The sequence below is a fragment of the Rhipicephalus microplus genome, chromosome 3 (genome assembly GCF_043290135.1).
Source record: "Rhipicephalus microplus isolate Deutch F79 chromosome 3, USDA_Rmic, whole genome shotgun sequence".
In the NCBI taxonomy this organism is placed as follows: domain Eukaryota; kingdom Metazoa; phylum Arthropoda; class Arachnida; order Ixodida; family Ixodidae; genus Rhipicephalus; species Rhipicephalus microplus.
Window position 1 is genome coordinate 203065333 of NC_134702.1, and position 17970 is coordinate 203083302.

Sequence of the window (17970 nt, forward strand, 5' to 3'; positions counted from 1 at the left end):
GCTGACTGACACGCCCACGTTTAAATTCACATACAAACCCAATAATGTGGCTGGGGGGATATTCACCATGATAGCTCAGTGGTTAGGGCATCGAACGCGTTATTCGAAGGTCGTAGGTTCGATTCCTGCTCACGGCAAGTTATTTTTCTACCCACGTTTCTTTCTTCTTATTTACATTACATTGGTTCTAATAACTTCCCCTATACATTCCTTGGCATTATTATCTGTTAGATCACACACACACACACACATTGTGGTAAAACCTTTGAACAGTGGATCGTCCTCTCCAGCGCCTTTTAGTGGGTCACCCTTTTCATAACAAGAAGAGCAGCTCGTGCAGAGAGTCGGTCCCCGCATTGACTGTCGCTGTCGTTAATCATCGCGGAGTGTCCGCCAATAAACCTCTTAACAATTTGGTGGAGAGTGCTGAGAGTGCTGTGCCCTTCAAACATCTTCGGTTCGAATTCGATGCCCTTGGAGCTTCGATCCCGTACACTGCCTTCAACCATGCACGAAGACGCCCCCCAACAAACGCTTCCTCCTACGCCGACGCCGTGTCCCGGTGTCCCCCGCATCCGCGACCCTCCTGTCTTCACCGGCGCGGATGTCACCGACGTCGAGGACTGGCTGGCCATGTATGAACGCGTGAGCGTCCCCAACCATTGGGACGAGGCAGGTAAAGTCGGCAACCTGTTCTTCTACCTCGCGGGTGTGGCTGGCATGTGCTACAACAACCACGAATCTGATTTCCCGACTTGGTCCGCTTTTAAAACCGCAGTCGTCGACGTGTTCGGCCGTCCGGCTGTTCGTAAGCTGCTAGCTGAACAGCGTTTACGTGAACGAGCCCAGCAGACCGGCGAGTCCTTCACGAGTTATATCGAAGACATCCTTGACTTGTGCAAGAAAGTCGACCTGAACTTGTCAGAGGCTGACAAAATCATGCATGTTTTAAAAGGCATCGCCGACGATGCCTTCACCATGCTCCTGGCAAAGCACCCCCGCACTGTGGCAGAAGTCATTACGTTATGCCAAAGGTATGACGAGCTGCGGCGGCAGCGTTTGGTGACCCGTCGACCGCCACCACGTGATGCTGATCTCTCGGCCTTGTCAGCAGTTCCTGATCACACGACCTTGCTCTCCGAAATCAAGTCGTTCGTGCGTGAGGAAGTGGCCCGCCAGGTCTCTTTACTGGCTTTTGCTTCCCCACAACATGCTCAACAGCCATCAAGTACACTTCCACCTCCACTCCGCCGAGCCAATCAGCAGGAAATCGCAGAGGTCGTTCCTGAGTACCACCAGCCGCCTCCTGTATCTGCGTCCCTCAGCTACGCCCAAGTAGTCGCCAGGCCGCCCCCACCGATTTCTGTCGCTGTTCCCCTTGGTTACACCGAAACCGTCGTGAGGCCCCGGGCCTTCGGAGAAACTGTCTCGCCTACATACGCCGGCGTCACCCACGTGCCCCGAGTGCCGCCTACCATGCACTCCTATCAGCAGCCGGCTCGCCAAGCGCGTTCTGCGACATGTATGGGACCCGCGAACCGATGGCGCACGGCTGACAATCGCCCCATCTGCTTTGCTTGTGGTTGCGTCGGTCATGTAGCACGCTATTGCAATCGTGTGCAGCAACCGCAGGTCGCCTCCAACTTTCCCAGCCAGTCAAGCCGCTCTTATGACCAACCACCGCCTATGTCACCGTCGTCCCTCCCCGTTCTGTCTAACCGCCGTTCACCATCTCTACGACGTCGCTCACTGTCGCCGATGCGGCCACGTCCACTCGAGGACAACCAGGAAACTAGTCGTCGCAGTCCACGAGGCAAGGGCTGCGACGCTGTCTAATTGCGGAAGCCCTCAGGAAAGCACGTTGAACGTGATAGACGTGCTTGTGTATGGCGTTCGTGCATCTGCCCTTGTAGATACTGGAGCCACCGTATCAGTGATGGACGCAAAACTTAGCCGATTACTGCGCAAAGTGACCACGCAGCTTTGCGGGCTCTCCCTCCGTACAGCCAGTGCCCAAAGCATTCGCCCTACAGCGATGTGCACAGCCCGCCTTATGATTCAGGACGTGATGTATGCGGTCGAATTCATCATAATTTCTTCATGCTCTCACGACGTCATCCTAGGATGGGATTTTCTCTCCCGCCACGACGCCGTCATTCATTGCGCACCAGCAGAAATAGAACTCACGCAATTCTCTTCTTTGACGCCGGCTGACAGTCCATCTGCTGCAAGTAAGTTACTCGTCAGAGACGACACTCAAGTGCCTGCAAACTCGTCCGTGGCGGTGTCGCTCTACTGCGCAAGCCTTTCTGACACCGCTGCACTCCTTTCGCCATCTCATCGCGTTTTCATAAGAAAAGGCATTACCACAACTGCATGGAAAGAAGCATGGAAAGAAGTGCATGGAAAGAAGTGTATACCTAAGGGCTCGTTCCTCCATGTTTTGACACAATATATATATATATATATATATATATATATATATATATATATATATATATATATATATATATATATATATATATATATATATATATATATATATATATATGAGGAGTGAGGTAGCTATTTGCCAGCCTGCTCGTTCGCTCCCTTCAACAACGCGTGTACCGTAATGCCAGAAGAAGCGCTAGGTGTCACTCCTGCTGTCACCGCGAAAACCCCGAGCAATGATACCACGACGGAAACGCGTAAATTATACAGGTAGCGCTTGGCATGCGACGCATTCCACGCTTTAATCAAGGGGCGAAAACTCCCTATACCTCCCATGTATTCGCCCTCTCATGAAGGTACGCAGGGGCAGCGCCACTTTTACACTGCCGGGCATCCTGCTGGAAAGAAATTACGAACATAACATTTATTTCATAACGCCTCTGGTGAGGTCCTTAAATAGAGGAAAATGACAAAGAAGTAGGTCAACCACTTCCCGCGCTTCGCCTGATCTAAAGTTCAAAAAAGAAGAAAGAAAAAAAAGACATATAGCCAATTGAAAACTTTTTACAGTAGTATTGAACTTCTTTATTCGTGAAAAACCGTTAAACCCAACAAATGCGAACCTCTACATCAATCTCATTCCGTTCAACCAGAGATTAGGATGCCCGGCAACCGTTGCGAGCGTTCATGTTTCCTCAAACCGAAACTAGTGCAGAGTTTCCGTTGGCTGCTTCAGTTCCAGCCATACTCTTCGACAGAACGCCACGAGAAATTCCTCCGTGGATGTCTTCCACGTATCAAAGCTGTTCGGTAACCTTATCACGAAGGTAGGTTTTTGAAAAACTGACACCGGATGTATGTTTTCGGCGCGACGGAGCGTTTGCGGCTACGGTGCAGAATGCTGCACGCATAAAGCGCGGCCGCTACACATACGTCGTTTTGTCGCGACACCATCGCTCGCTGTTACTGCAGTGACAGCAGGAGTGATATCTTACGTTTCTGGTGTTTCGAAGCGCCCTCTGTTGAAGAGAGTGAACGAGCAGGCTGGTAAATTAAAAAGGGCACGCGTACGTTTTCCGCACTTTCCAGCTTCGAGGGCAGCCGTGACAAGGCGCCGCTAACCTAGTTGACATATAGTCCCTAGACGAAACAAGTTTCCAAGGTAACGACGCCTTTCCCTTTCCTCCTCGCCTATATTCATGGAGCACCCCCTAAAAGGTTCAAAACTTTCATAAAAAAGCGAATGCTTTCGTTTAGTGGCTATGGTAAATAAATAGGAATGAAACAAAATAGAACGAAATGAGTCGCAGAATAAACGGTTACCTTTATGGACATAAACGGTACAACACAAGAGCAAGCGGGGTGTGCGTTACTCAACTAGCAACATTGTGCAGTTCTGTACTTTACACCATTAGCTATGGCCTCTCACGTCGTTCATCGTAGTTCGCAGTAATCCGAATGGGTTTCGTTCGTGCTGTGGCACAGTGAATGTGCTTCTTGCTGGATCCTGTCAGTGACACCAGGGCGTGACGTTGTGACGAGTATTAACAGCCGGCTTGCGCACATGCAAGAAAAAAAGCTATGGCCAGACAGGTTCGAACGCTTGATTAGCAGCACTGTGATGACAGTTTTTTTAAATGTGCCCGTTTGGAGAATCGTGATGCCAGATGGTTCTGATGCGGTACTCGGAACTTCCTGAAAAGTGAGAGTTCTACTGGTGAGGTGTCTTGAAGCAGCGCGTTTGGGCTCATGCGGGAACTGATCAAGCGCGAAATGTTTCTGAAGGTGCGTTGATTACACCCTCCGGCTGCTCTGTATACGTGCCTACGCGCAAGTATTTGTACCAACTAGAGTGCACTAGACGCGCATTAGACGCGCGCCATGGCGTTTCAATAAAAACCGACAAATAAACTCGCTTCGCCCATCCACGTCGACGTACGTTGATAGAGTTGCACGAAAGCGTTTGCGAGAAATGTTTCATAGCTACAATTCACGGCGTGCTTCATTTCGGATAGCACAAGGTAAGTTAAAGAGATCGAAACCGTTTTATGTTGTTTTAAGGCAACGTGGCATCGTTCAAAAACGCGGATATTGCATTAAACGAGCACCGCGAAACAACCTTGGTTGACTTAGAGCCCACTGAAACGCTCCTCGGCTGTGTTCCAATACTCAGCGTAGACGGATAAATAGATGGCTAAATGGACGGCGGCCAGCTTAAGTCTCTTTCCAATTTTCACGTAGCCGGCAAAATAGACAGCTCCGTGAAGACCGCATCGTAGACAAATACGATGCAGGCTACTTTGCTGTTTAAATAAGATGGCGGCTCAACGAATCGCTCACATAGATCAAATCTCGCCGGAATGGTCGTCTGCATACACACTGACACTTCTCCAGACGCTCAATGTGAGTAACGTTTATTTGTTTTTGATTTCAACACGAAATAAGCCAGGAAATACAACTGCTACGCTTGTTTATTTTAGCTTTTTCTTCTCGACGCGAGGTGGCGCATTGTCGCGTGAAAGCCGTCTAAATGTGTTCCATTTCTCGGACAGTATGGACTCGATGCTGTCTTCTAAGCAGTCTTCGTAGACTGTCTACATGCTGTCTAAGAATTGGAACGCAGCCCTCCTCTTCAGTTTATGTCCTGGCTACAATTTCGTCTTTGGTCACGGCAAAAGTCCGGCTGGAGCCATATGCGCATGCGTACTCGTTTTGAATCTTTTGCGTAATTATAAATAACACCACCAGTCATTTCTACATCCCGTGCAAGGAATGCACCAATTGCAGACGCGGATGACAGAGAAAAGAAGGAGTAATCGAGAGAGTGAGGAGGATGGCTCGAGAACAGTGAGTGACGCTACCTTGGAAACTTGTTTCATCTATAGGGGCCTTTAGTTGACACGCACTCCCATGGTCTGAAAAATCCTCACTTCCCCTGTACGTTCGACTGAGGTGCTGAAAATTTAGTTGAATCTTTATTTTCGTGCGTAGTACGTGGAGGATGGCGGGAACAAACACTTCACTGAAAGAGCTTGACTAGCTCTTGTTTCTGACACAAAGGGATCAGAAGCAGCGGTATATTAAGCAGTGAAAATAATTGGACTCAAAAATACGTTACACGATTTCATCATGTCGGAGTGTTTGCTTTCGTTAAAAACCGCCTCCCTCATTAGCGAAGCTTCCATGCAAATTTTTCGCCTTTACACAATTCCCAACAAGAATTCATACACGGTACGCAAAGCTGATACCCCCATAAATTTTCGTGTAGTATAATTTGGGCCCTTCGGTAATCAGGTACTCCAGGGAAAAAAGCAGGTCAATGGGGCCACTTCTTCCACGGCTATTTACCTGTTTTTGGAAGCCCACTCCTAATCAGATTATCATGCCCTTTCGTTCAAGGACGTCACCGAGTTCTACAAAAACTCGCACCGCCACTATTCGGACCCTTGTAAGAATCTGGATCCCGCTGAAGAGCGCATCTTCTCAAAGCTGTTGACGAACACTGTTCTGCGCCCGGCAGTGCTGAAGCATTTCAATCCACACTTTGATGGCCCGTGCCGATTCCGTGAAGAAGTGAGTTACACCTTACACATAGTCTAGGCGGGCAACCAACCCACATTTTCTGCCCTTTCTTCCACACAACCACAACTCCCTGATAGAAGACGGGGAGGCGACCCTGATCGACTGTCAATTCCTCAAGGCCCAAAAGGCTCTAGTTCAACAAACACGGGTAGTGTTGCCTGCAATAGAACCCTGAAACAGGGGCTTTGTGTGGTAAGGATAGGTGGCCAACCCAGCCTCAAGCCAATTACTGTTCTGTGTATACCCTTTGATGATTACAAAATGTTTTGACCACCACAACCCCATGGCACGCAGTAAATCGCCTAGTAATGAACGTACAACACTCGTATGACTTCGACTCCGCTCCAGAATGCTGTTTGAAACATCATCACGAAGAGGATGAGCAGGTAGAGAGTCCACCCGGTGGCGCCGAGGATGGCACTCGCGTACGCCCAAGCGAACGAGAGCACGAGGGCGTCTCCCGCGGCCGACACAGCGTCCACCACCATGCGCAGCACGTCCACCCTATGATCGGGGTCCTTGAAAAAGTCCAGCAGCGGCTGCGAACGAGCAAAAACATTGAAGCGGAAACTTTCAATATACGTATAAGGCAGTTTTTCCATTGTATTGGAAAGCACAAGTTTAAAACTACGTCATTTATCAATCATCCATCACCCCATGCATGGCTATAGCTACCTTTTATTACCAATGAAGTTAGAGTAGCCGACATAGCTCATAATCTTCTGCCAGCATTGGCCAGGATAAGTTTGTATGGGGCGCTTACTTTTTGCGACAACTGTCGCGGCCTAATTTCTGTGCCGACTCTGTGTAGAGCAGTTACTCGCTGCGGCAGTTGTAGTTTTTAGGGGCGAAGCTCCTTATGGCGTGGCCTGTGCGTCCCTAGTAGTACGTAACCACCACTGGCACATACCCGAAATAGCGGTCCCTACGATTTTGACCTCCAAGGTGGTTTCGGTGAGAGATTTCTTTTGTGCGTTGTTGAAAAATAAAATATAGTGCTCAATGCACATGTTAATGGCTGCTAAGGGGGAATGAGAGACAGGAGCATTCGGCTTTTAGGTAACGCGCACGCTGCGATCCCCATTAGCAGCTATTGGCATGTACATTGGGCACGATCTGACAAGAAAGGGTTGCTACGTTATACTCGCTGGGTGTAACCTCCTTGGTTTTAGAAAGGTTTAGCGAGCGTTGGGCCGCAGTGCTATGAATACAGCGAACTAGTATATACCATGAATGAACTCGAGGCGGTTAAAAATGGGAAGTAGGTACGAAGCGCAAGCCGTAAGAAAGTAAAAGCCGAGTTCTCCGCCTTTCATTTCCCGTTCGCAGCCATTGGCATGTACATTGAGCACTATCTGACTGAAAAAGTTTGCTACGTCATACTCGCTGGACGTAACCTCCTTGGTTTTAAAAAGGTTTAACGAGCGTTGGGCCGCAGTGCTATGAATACAGTGAACTAGTATATACCATGAACTCGACGTGGTTAAAGGTGGGAAGTAAACACGAAGCGCAAGCCATAAGAAAGTGTGCATGTGCCACCTCCCGTTTAGTCCATGAAATGTCCGCTGGATGGCGGTGATTCTATATGGAGAATATATGATTAAAAGATGCAAGATGGTGGTACTTGGAGTGCTGAATAGATGGACGAACGGACACACAGACAGATGCATGGATGGACGCATGAACGGACGCAGGTGCGGATGCATGGACTAACCAGGGACGGACGCACGAACAGACGCACGCACGGACGAGTGGATGGACGCATGGACGATTACACAGACGTACGCAGGAACGGACGGAAGCAAGAACGATTGATTGATTGATATGTGGGGTTTAACGTCCCAAAACCACTATATGATTATGAGAGACGCCGTAGTGGAGGGCTCCGGAAATTTAGACCACCTGGGGTTCTTTAACGTGCACCCAAATCTGAGCACACGGGCCTACAACATTTCCGCCTCCATCGGAAATGCAGCCGCCGCAGCCGGGATTCGAACCCGCGCCCTGCGGGTCAGCAGCCGAGTACCTTAGCCACTAGACCACCGCGGCGGGGCAAGCAAGAACGAATGGACGGACGAATGCTTCGCCCCACTCCCCATCATTCACTTTGTGGATATGCTGCCATTTTTTTTCGCTGTGACGCTCTCAGCGGCAGTCATAGTTTATTTCTTTTGTTAGCCTGTGGCTCGCCCCGCCGCGGTGGTCTAGTGGCTAAGGTACTCGGCTGCTGACCCGCAGGTCGCGGGTTCGATTCCCGGCTGCGGCGGCTGCATTTCCGATGGAGGCGGAAATGTTGTAGGCCCGTGTGCTCAGATTTGGGTGCACGTTAAAGAACCCCAGGTGGTCAAAATTTCCGGAGCCCTCCACTACGGCGTCTCTCATAATCAAATGGTGGTTTTGGGACGTTAAACCCCACAAATCAATCAATCAAGCCTGTGGCTCTAATAAATACACGAATATGGTTTTCCTGGAATACAAGTGAATTAAACATTGGTTGAAGGTCAGTAAAACGTCGGCCCGCGAGGGCACCCAAACCACCCACAGATCAAAATTTACAGTGTTGGTGCTATATTTTTGTGCACGAGCCGGCAATGAACGCGTGTTCGCGAGATTCTGTTTAGCAATGCTGGCGTGATGGCACGGTTACATGCGTTTGATGATAGAAACGCGGAACTTGCTCTTTTAGCTGTTTATTTTTCTTCGCTCCGTTTATCAGCTGGTTTTAGGTGCGAAACTCCTTACAGCAGCACCCATTCACCCCTCGTAGTCGTGCGTAACATGTTTTACGCTTTGACCTGCAAGGTGGCGCCGGCGGGAGATTTCTCCTGTGCGTTGTTAAACAATAAAAAATTCGCACCGTGCGCGTTACCTAAAAGCCGAATTCTCCAGTCACCCATTCCCCATCAGCAGCCATTGACATGTACATTGAGCACTACCTGACAAGACAGGGTTGCTACGTTATACTCGCTGGGCACAACCTCCTTGGTTTTGTAATGGTTTAGCGATCGGTAGGCCGCAGTGACATAAATACAGTGAACTAACTCGAGGTGGTTAAAGATGAGAAGTAGTCACGAAGCGCAAGCCGTAAGAAAGTGTGCGTGTGCCACCTTTCGTTTAGTCCTTGCAATGTCCGCTGGATGGCGGTGCTTTTATATGGGGAATCTATAATGAAAAGATGCGAGATGGGGGTACTTGGAGTGTTGACTAGATGGACAAACGGACGCACAGACAGATGCATGGACGGACGCAGGATGGCTGCATGGACGGATGGATGCGTGGACGTACGCAGGGACGGACGCATGGATAGACGTGTGGACGCACGAACAGACGCAGGCACGGATGTGCGGATGGACGCACGGATGGTCACACACACGGACGCATATATGATGAAAATATGCCACATGGTGGTACATGGAATGTTGACTAGATAGACGAACGGGCACACAGACAGATGCATGGACGGACGCACGGATGGCTGCACGGACGGATGGACGACGCATGGACGGATGCAGGGGTGGATGCATGGATGAACGCAGGGACGGACGCATGGATGGACGTGCGGACGCAAGAACAGACGCACGCACGGACGAGCGAGTGGGCGCACGGATGGTCACATAGACGAACGCATATATGATGAAAATACGCGAGATGGTGGTACATGGAGTGTTGACTAGATGGACGAACTGGCACACAGACAGATGCATGGGCAGACGCATGGATGGCAGCACGGTCGGATGGATGCGTGGACGTACGCAGGGATGGACGCACGGATGGACGTGCGGACGCACGAACAGACGCAGACACGGACGTGTGGAGGGATGCACGAATGGTCCCGCAGACCGTCGCATATACGATGAAAATATGCGAGATGGTAGTACATGTTGACTACACGGACGAACGGGCACACAGATAGATGCATAGACGGACGCACGCACGGCTGCACGGACAGATGGACGCGTGGATGTACGCAGGGGCGGATGCATGGACGAACGCAGGGACGGACGCACGGATGGACGCGCGGACGCACGAACAGACGCAGGCACAGACGGGCGGATGGATGCACGGAAGGTCACACAGACGGGCGCATATATGATGAAAATATGCGAGATGGTGGTAGTTGGAGAGTTGACTAGATGGACGAACGTGCACACAGACAGATGCATGGACGGACGCACGGATGGCTGCACGAACGGATGGACGACGCATGCACGGATGCAGGGGTAGATGCATGGATGAACGCAGGGACGGACGCATAGATGGACGTGCGGACGCAAGAACAGGCGCACGCACGGACGAGCGGGTGGACGCACGGAAGGTAACACAGACGGACGCATGGATGAACGGAAGCAAATACGAATGGATGGACGGATACTTCGCCCCACTCTCCATGATGCTGCCATTTTAGATGCGGAAGCATCTTATACTCGCGCCTTGTAGTGCGCCGCCCGCGCCGTCCGCACCGCTTCTCGCACATTCGACAGCTGACGCGCGCGCATGCGCCATCGCGCCGTCGCCCACCATCTGTGCCGCGCGCGCTTCTCCTTCGAGAACATTCGACAGCTGACAGCGCATGCGCCGTCGCGCTGTATATATACTCAAGGTCGGCGCTCGCTCGCTCAGTTGCCGCTCGTCGGTTGGTTTGTACGGCGCGTCGACGTCCAAGGTCGCGGTGAAATGAATTCCAACGAATCCACAAACACAATGATCGACGTCCCTTCGACCAGCGCCGCCCTTTCGCATACGTGTGTACGTGTTCACTCATTTAACATCCCCTCCTACAACCACGTTAACCAATTTAGCCATCGACCCAAGTAAGTCGCAATTTAACACCCCATTTCACAACCACGTTAACCAATTTAGCCATCGACCCAAGTAAGTCGCACTTTAACACCCCGTTAACCAATTATATGCTCCGCATCCTCCTCAGTGTTCCCCCGAGGGAAGCTGCAGGCATTTTTTTGTGCTCCTCACTTCACGTATTATTTGCGTTGATTTCTTCACACACACACACACACACACACACACACACACACACACACACACACACACACACACACACACACACACACACACACACACACACACACACACACACACACACACACACACACACACACACACACACACACACACACACACACACACACACACACACACACGCACGCACACACACAAACACACACACACACACACACACACACACACACACACACACACACACAAAACAACTGTTTGGAATGCTGCGCAGCACGTTTCCGAGAAAAAAGTTACTTGGCTCAATATAGTGAGTCATCGCTCGCGTTGTTAGGTTTTGTTTGTGCCGGTACATGTATTCGAATTCATTTTGTGAAAAGTGCAGTTATGCTTAGTATCGTGATCTGTGGCGTTCGCAAATTGCCTAATGTTCTAACGAGCGCAATAAAGTAGAAGTAGTGAATATAGAAAAAACGTTTGTTAGCTAGAGCTTGGGCGGGAGTGTTATTCAAACACTCCTGACTGGTTAACAGCTTCCATGACACCTGAAATTGCTTTGTTCTTTCTGCGGCAACTGCTTGTGACTGATTTTTGTGCATAAGTGATGTGAAGTGCGCAGGATAAAATGTGTCGATAGTGCGAAAGAAAGCGTAGCCAACATCTTTCGTTTCTTTGTTCAATTCATGCCAGAGTCAAGTGCTGCGGTAACTGCATGCTGCCGGGTGCGCGGTGCACTGTGTGTGCAGTTGTGTGCATTTATTTCAGTTTCACTATTCTGAGGGTGTTTTTATTATGCTGCCTAGATGTTTATTTCTTGGGTGTAATTTATAGTCGTGACATGGCAGCTGTATTTGCACGTCTTGCAGTGCAATGAACTTATCTCTTCGTGCCCGCGTTCATCAAACATTAACAAAGTCAGCATGTACTTACCAAGAATATCACTTCAAAAGAAAGGTTTTCGCTCCTCTACCGATTCTCATGTTGTATTTCAAATGTGTGCCCAGACGCACAGTGGTATCCTGTGCTTGTCGTTCTGGTGGTACAGTTTACACGAAGCTAATTGATGTATGCAAACGATGCGTTAAAAAATTTGGGGACAATAAAGCTTCACCTTTAGGAGTTGAACGTGATAGCGACCTCCTGTTCTATATGGAGCGCATTTGAAGCACTAATTGCATGAAGCCTTTTCGAATTTGCTATGCACCGACTATACAGGGCTTTAAGCGAATAGGCGCCGCAGCGCGTGTGCCTTTTGTAGTGGGGCACAAGCTTTCGAACCCGGCGCCAATTTGATATTCTCATATTCTGACGCCTGTTGGTAACGGACGCTTATACTAAGCATTACTACTGCAATATTTCATGTTGCACTGTGAAGCATGTATGCAAGACACGTGTGTTAGTGAAGCATGAAAGCTACATTGACTGAATTTCCAAGTGGTTGAAGTTGTTTTCACTTTTTTCACAAGCATATGCATGGCCGTGTGGCAGAACATCCACTTGCCACGCCAACAACCCGCGCTTCATCCCCTCTCGGACTCGAAAACGGAGGAGCGCGTCCTGCGGCGCCTACAGAGAAATACGCTGCTCTGTCCAGCCATACTCAAATATTACGTCCCAAAAATAAGTGGGTAGTGCCAGTATCTATCTATCTATCTATCTATCTATCTATCTATCTATCTATCTATCTATCTATCTATCTATCTATCTATCTATCTATCTATCTATCTATCTATCTATCTATCTATCTATCTATCTATCTATCTATCTATCTATCTATCTATCTATCTATCTATCTATCTATCTATCTATCTATCTATCTATCTATCTATCTATCTATCTATCTATCTATCTATCTATCTATCTATCTATCTATCTATCTATCTATCTATCTATCTAGCCGCCTACGAATTTTAGCTCTCCTGGCCGTTTTGATAATGGTTTCGATACCAAACTTGGTATGGCTTAACATGACTGCATAAAGAACATATTTGACTAGCCACAACATGAAAATCATGACACGTATGCCATGAATGTCATGATGTACATGTCATGGTCTTGCAGCTCTTGCGGTAGTTTCGTTCACATGACATGTTGCAAACCTGGCATGGTATAGCATGATTACATGGCAAACACAAGTGACAGACCCTAACATGAAAATCATGACATGCTTTTATGTAACAACATGGCTACATGCCACGCTCATGATGCGCTGGCGGCCGTTTCGCTAGCTTCACTTATAACAAATTTGGTATTATAAGACGTGAATGGATGACGAAGGTATGATACTGGTGCAAAGATGATAAACATGATATTCGTGTCATGTAACAACATGACTACATGCTACGCTCATGATGCGCTCGCGGCCGTTTCACTAGCTTCACGTGTACCAAACTCGCTATTACACGACGCGAATAGACGACATAGGTAAATGACGCATCCAAACGTAATAATCAGGACATGCATGTCATCTAACAACATGACTACATGCCACACTGAGGAAACGCTGTATGTCATGAATGTCATGATTTACATGTAATGGTCCTGCAGCTCTTGCGGTGGTTTCGCTCATATGGCATGTTGCAAAGCTTGTATGGTATGGCATGATTGTATGGCGAACACAAGCGACAGACCGATAACTTGAAAATTATCACATGCGTGCCATGTAACAATATGACTATATGCCACACTCATGATGCGCTCGCTGTCATTTCGCTAGCTTCACATATGCCAAACGTGTTATTACGTGATGCCAATGGATGACGAAGGTATGTGACTGGGCAAGTATAATAAACATGAGGTGCGTGTCATGTGAGAACATGACTTTATGCCACAGTCAAGGCGCAAATACATTTCGACATGACATGGTGCGCGTGCTCGCCGGCGTTCATTTTGTCGCGTCACGCCAGCGTTGCCAAGCCAGGCACCGGTGTTGCCACGCCAGTCGCAGGCGCGCACCGCGCTTCGTTGATTTGACGCATGCGCATTTCAGCTCGTCTGGCGTTCCTCCGTCACGAAAAGAGGGAGACGCATTGTTGTCTGGCTAACGCATCGGTACGAAATGCAGCAAGTCGCATTTCGCGCTGGTTGCCGCGCCGACAGATGCTAGTCGCGCCTGGCATCAGATTATAGAGTGCTCGCGTTTTGCTAACGTAGCGTCACTGTGCCCAGCGTGTGCGCGTGTCAACGCTACATCGGAGTATATCGGGCCCTTAATGATGCACTCGCGGCCGTTTTGATAGCTCCACATATATCCAATTTTGTGTTACGAGACGTCAATGGATGACAAATTATATGACTGGTGTAAACATGATAATCCTGACACGCTTGTCATGTAAGAACATGACAACATACCACGCTCATAGCGTGCTCGCGGTCGTTTCGCTAGCACCATATATACTAAATTAGCTATCACGTGACGTAGATAAATTGCTAACGTAAACATAATAATCCAAACATGGTAATCATGACACGGAAGTCATGCACGGCATCATTTACCTCCACCTCGTAACGTTGGCGGATTTTAAAGTGATATATTAGCATTTTTCATTCGTGCTTCGCATATCATTGATTCCCACCGTACGTGGGATCTGCCGTTTTTTGTATCGTTCTCGATTTTCTGTAAGCATAAGATGATGATTTTTCGCTCACAACGAATTACACCGACACCAATGCCGGACTTTCCGCAAAACGAGCTCTTTAATGCCTTCGCGTAAAAAGAATTTATGGCCTCAGTGACAAGTGCACATATAGAAGTGGTCTTGGAGGCTGTATAATATTCCTAATCGTTAGAAAATAGCCTTGGAGACCTTATTTTTGGTGGCCTCCCATTTCTGAGGTTTGAAAGCTTCCTAACGACTGTTTGGAGTGCTGCGGACCTAAATCAGCCGCAGGGGCATATGGGAGTGTTCTTTCCTATCTCTTTATACATTAATGTATGGAGAAATGTCGAGAGGAGCCTCCTAGACAGTGTGAAATGTCTACAGTACGTGAAGTGCAGTATACGAGAGCAACATAGTCAGCTACGTACTACAGCGATGTAAATTATTGGGAGCAGCAAAAAGCACGGCTTTCTACTCGGTTGAATTGCGATATACTTTGACTGTCATTAGACAAAAATTATGCTTTCAGCCGGCGTAACCAGAGCCCTACAATCCCACTTTGTCTCACACTATATGCAGCGCATGTGTTTATTATTTGCCAGTCGTGACTAGCACTCTGGGCACACACGTGATGCGAAAGTGCCAGCCAGAGCACAATTTTGTAGTGCTGCGGTAATGCCGGCTGAAGGCACCGATTCACTTAGCGAAACTCAATGCATGTTGCAGTTACACTGAGTCGAAAGCCATTCTTCCCGCTGGTCACTTTTCGTTGAATCACGGTTGTGCCAATAGTACACCGTTACATTAGTACTCAACGTGCACAGTGTTTGAATGCACGCGTGAGCCGTGATATCTCTTGTTATTGCCATGCGGCCAGCGCAAGAGTACGACAATAATTTGCACCGCCTACTACAGGCATACAGCCCACAAATTACTGGCGCAAAGCAAAATAGCGGCGTCACGCTTGCTATACACGCAGTAAGTGTACTTACTCGTACACCTTTACCGGGCTCATACTCTTTCTTGTTGATTGCGATTTTCCACTGGCGGGGGAGGTTGACGTTTTTCGTTGAAGATGTAAATGTGTGCAATTTAAAAACATCGCACCGGCAGGAGTCCCACATCGTGTTATGATCTTCCCAGATATTGCTGAGCACTATTTCCCTCTCACAATGATTGTTTTCTAAGCACGGTGCTTTGGTGCCCAGACGACCACTTGTAAGCGGAGAGCGACGTGAATCCACGCCGCTCCCGGCTTACAAGTGGTCCTGCTTACAAGTGGCCTTTCCGTATTTTAATGGGAGACGCCACTTTCCATGTTAACTTGGCGCAACAAACTACCATGCACCGTGGCTGTTGAGAACAAAATGGGCGTCTGGCAGCGAGAGTGCGTTGGGAGCATAGGCGTCCTAAAGGGCGTCAAGGCACCTGGGTACGACCTAGGCGTGCTCTGGTCTATAGAGATGCTCTAAAACTTTACCAATAAACACACCTTCTTGCGTCCGCAAAACCATCAGCGTAGGCTATCTCCGGAATCACCGTTTAATTCTTACGGAATCACCGTTTAATTCTTGCGAACATTTCATGCTACCCACTCGGGCTCAAGGAATGAAAGCTGTTAGGAAAAAGAGAACCACAAGTTCTTCCGTTGCCCTTTGCAAAAGTTGCCTTGGCACCCAATTGTCCTACCGAACTACTACGGACGTCAACAAAGAAAAACTAAAAACTGCACACATGATCATTGAATAGTAATGTTATGTCTTGTTGCTTATAGAACTGAGCGTAGCGTACATTAGGAATCTCAGAATGTGTGGGCACATTTTACTGCTAGCACGTGACTTTCACATGTAGTTTAAAGCCTACTACACGACCATCATATTATTTGGGAAGCTAGGCAACCCAGTCCTCACGACCCTTTTTCTGTTTTTGTTAGTGTTAAAAAAGTATTAGGGGGACAATGGTTTTACCAGTCTATTTAGCCAGGCACGAAACTGTCCCCTATGCAACGCAGTGATCCAACAGAACTTTTTATAATTCGCAAGTGCGCTGCCCTGCACTGCATATTTGCCCAAGAAATGGTAGCACCTATCGTGCTTCAATGGAGACGCGGTCCTAGTATAACGTGCTGGGGCTTGTCGATTGAAGAGCCGACTTAGGAGTGCCCCCCGAGAGAGCCGACTTTCTTCCACGTTATTGCATAACCAAACTACGCATGAAGAAGCTATTTGCAGTAAGTGACTAGCCACCATTAGTTGTTCAAACTGCATAACAGTTCAGCTAAATTAACAATTCTGAAAAGGGTCCATTTATTTATCAATGACAGTGCGATACTTACCGCATTCTTGAAGAGTACCATGAAGGGCTTGTGGCAGATGTCGCATTCGAGCGTGTCCCGCTCCCGCAACCATCGCTCGAGGCAGCTCTTGTGCACGAAGGCGTTGGGACCCCTGCAGGCGCAGGGCTCCACCAGGGGATCGCCAAGGCAGCCTAGGACGTGGTGGCAGATGCGGCACGCATGAGCCGCACCGCACGTCGGCACCGTCTCAACGTGCGTCCTGTTGTACTGGTCGCCCATGCCGCTACTTTAGTTCTGCGCGTAGCATAACGAGTATACGTCAAGCGGACGAAAAACGCTAGGGCCTCCTAAGCGTTCGCCTAAGACGACTAGAAAAGAAAGCCGTCTTCTACTTTTTCTTCTGAGTCAGTGGTTTGCACATAACGCGATGGACGCAGCCTCATAAAGTACTGCTTCGCCAACGTGGTGTCTTTAGTGACGCAAAAGCTGCATAATCACAAGAGTGCTTAAGCCCTTGACCCACTTAGATACAACAGCGACGCAGCCACAATGTTATTGGCCTCTGTGCGTCTCAGTAGCAATGGAACTTGCTCGTGATGTACTAAAATTAACGCGACGTCATGAACCTTGCCTCCCATCCATGCGGCGCATTAACTTGGTGGTTTCAGGGATGTCAGGGCAAGTGATCTGTTTAGTTTCTTTCTTCCACATAAGAAGTCGAGGCAATCGTGTTCACTTCTATAGTGTCCGCTTTTTCGACACCTGCTCTGTAGCGAAATGACTCGTCGCCCAGACGTGAAAGAGAGACGTCCATTGCCAATTCTAGCGGCGAACAGCCCCGACCACGTGCGCGTGCCCGAGTCACCCTCTGCTCCCTCTTTTTCGATAGAGTGTGGCACGCTCCAAGTTCTTCTGTTATTATTTTGCAACATACTCCCAGGGCGCCCAAGATGAATCACACGCATTGAAACCACGAGGCCACGGCTGCGGTTCTATTGAGACATATACGACCACGTTAGCGTCAGACCGCTGGATGGCAATTTGTGAAACCATGAATGGGCAGACCCACACGTCAAAGGTCTGGAC

The 17970-nt window shown here is 48.7% G+C and overlaps 1 protein-coding gene across 1 annotated transcript in view; it reads right to left on the reverse strand.

Moving 5' to 3' along the window:
- Positions 1-17163, reverse strand: part of LOC142803101 (uncharacterized) — a 37255-nt gene extending 20092 nt beyond the window's left edge. The window contains exons 1-2 of the mRNA XM_075888208.1: positions 16924-17163; positions 6334-6554 (exon numbers count right to left, since the gene is read on the reverse strand). Of these exons, the coding sequence (XP_075744323.1) occupies positions 6334-6554; positions 16924-17163 (461 nt within the window). The remainder of the gene's footprint in view (positions 1-6333; positions 6555-16923) is intronic.
- Between the last annotated feature and the right edge of the window lie 807 nt (positions 17164-17970).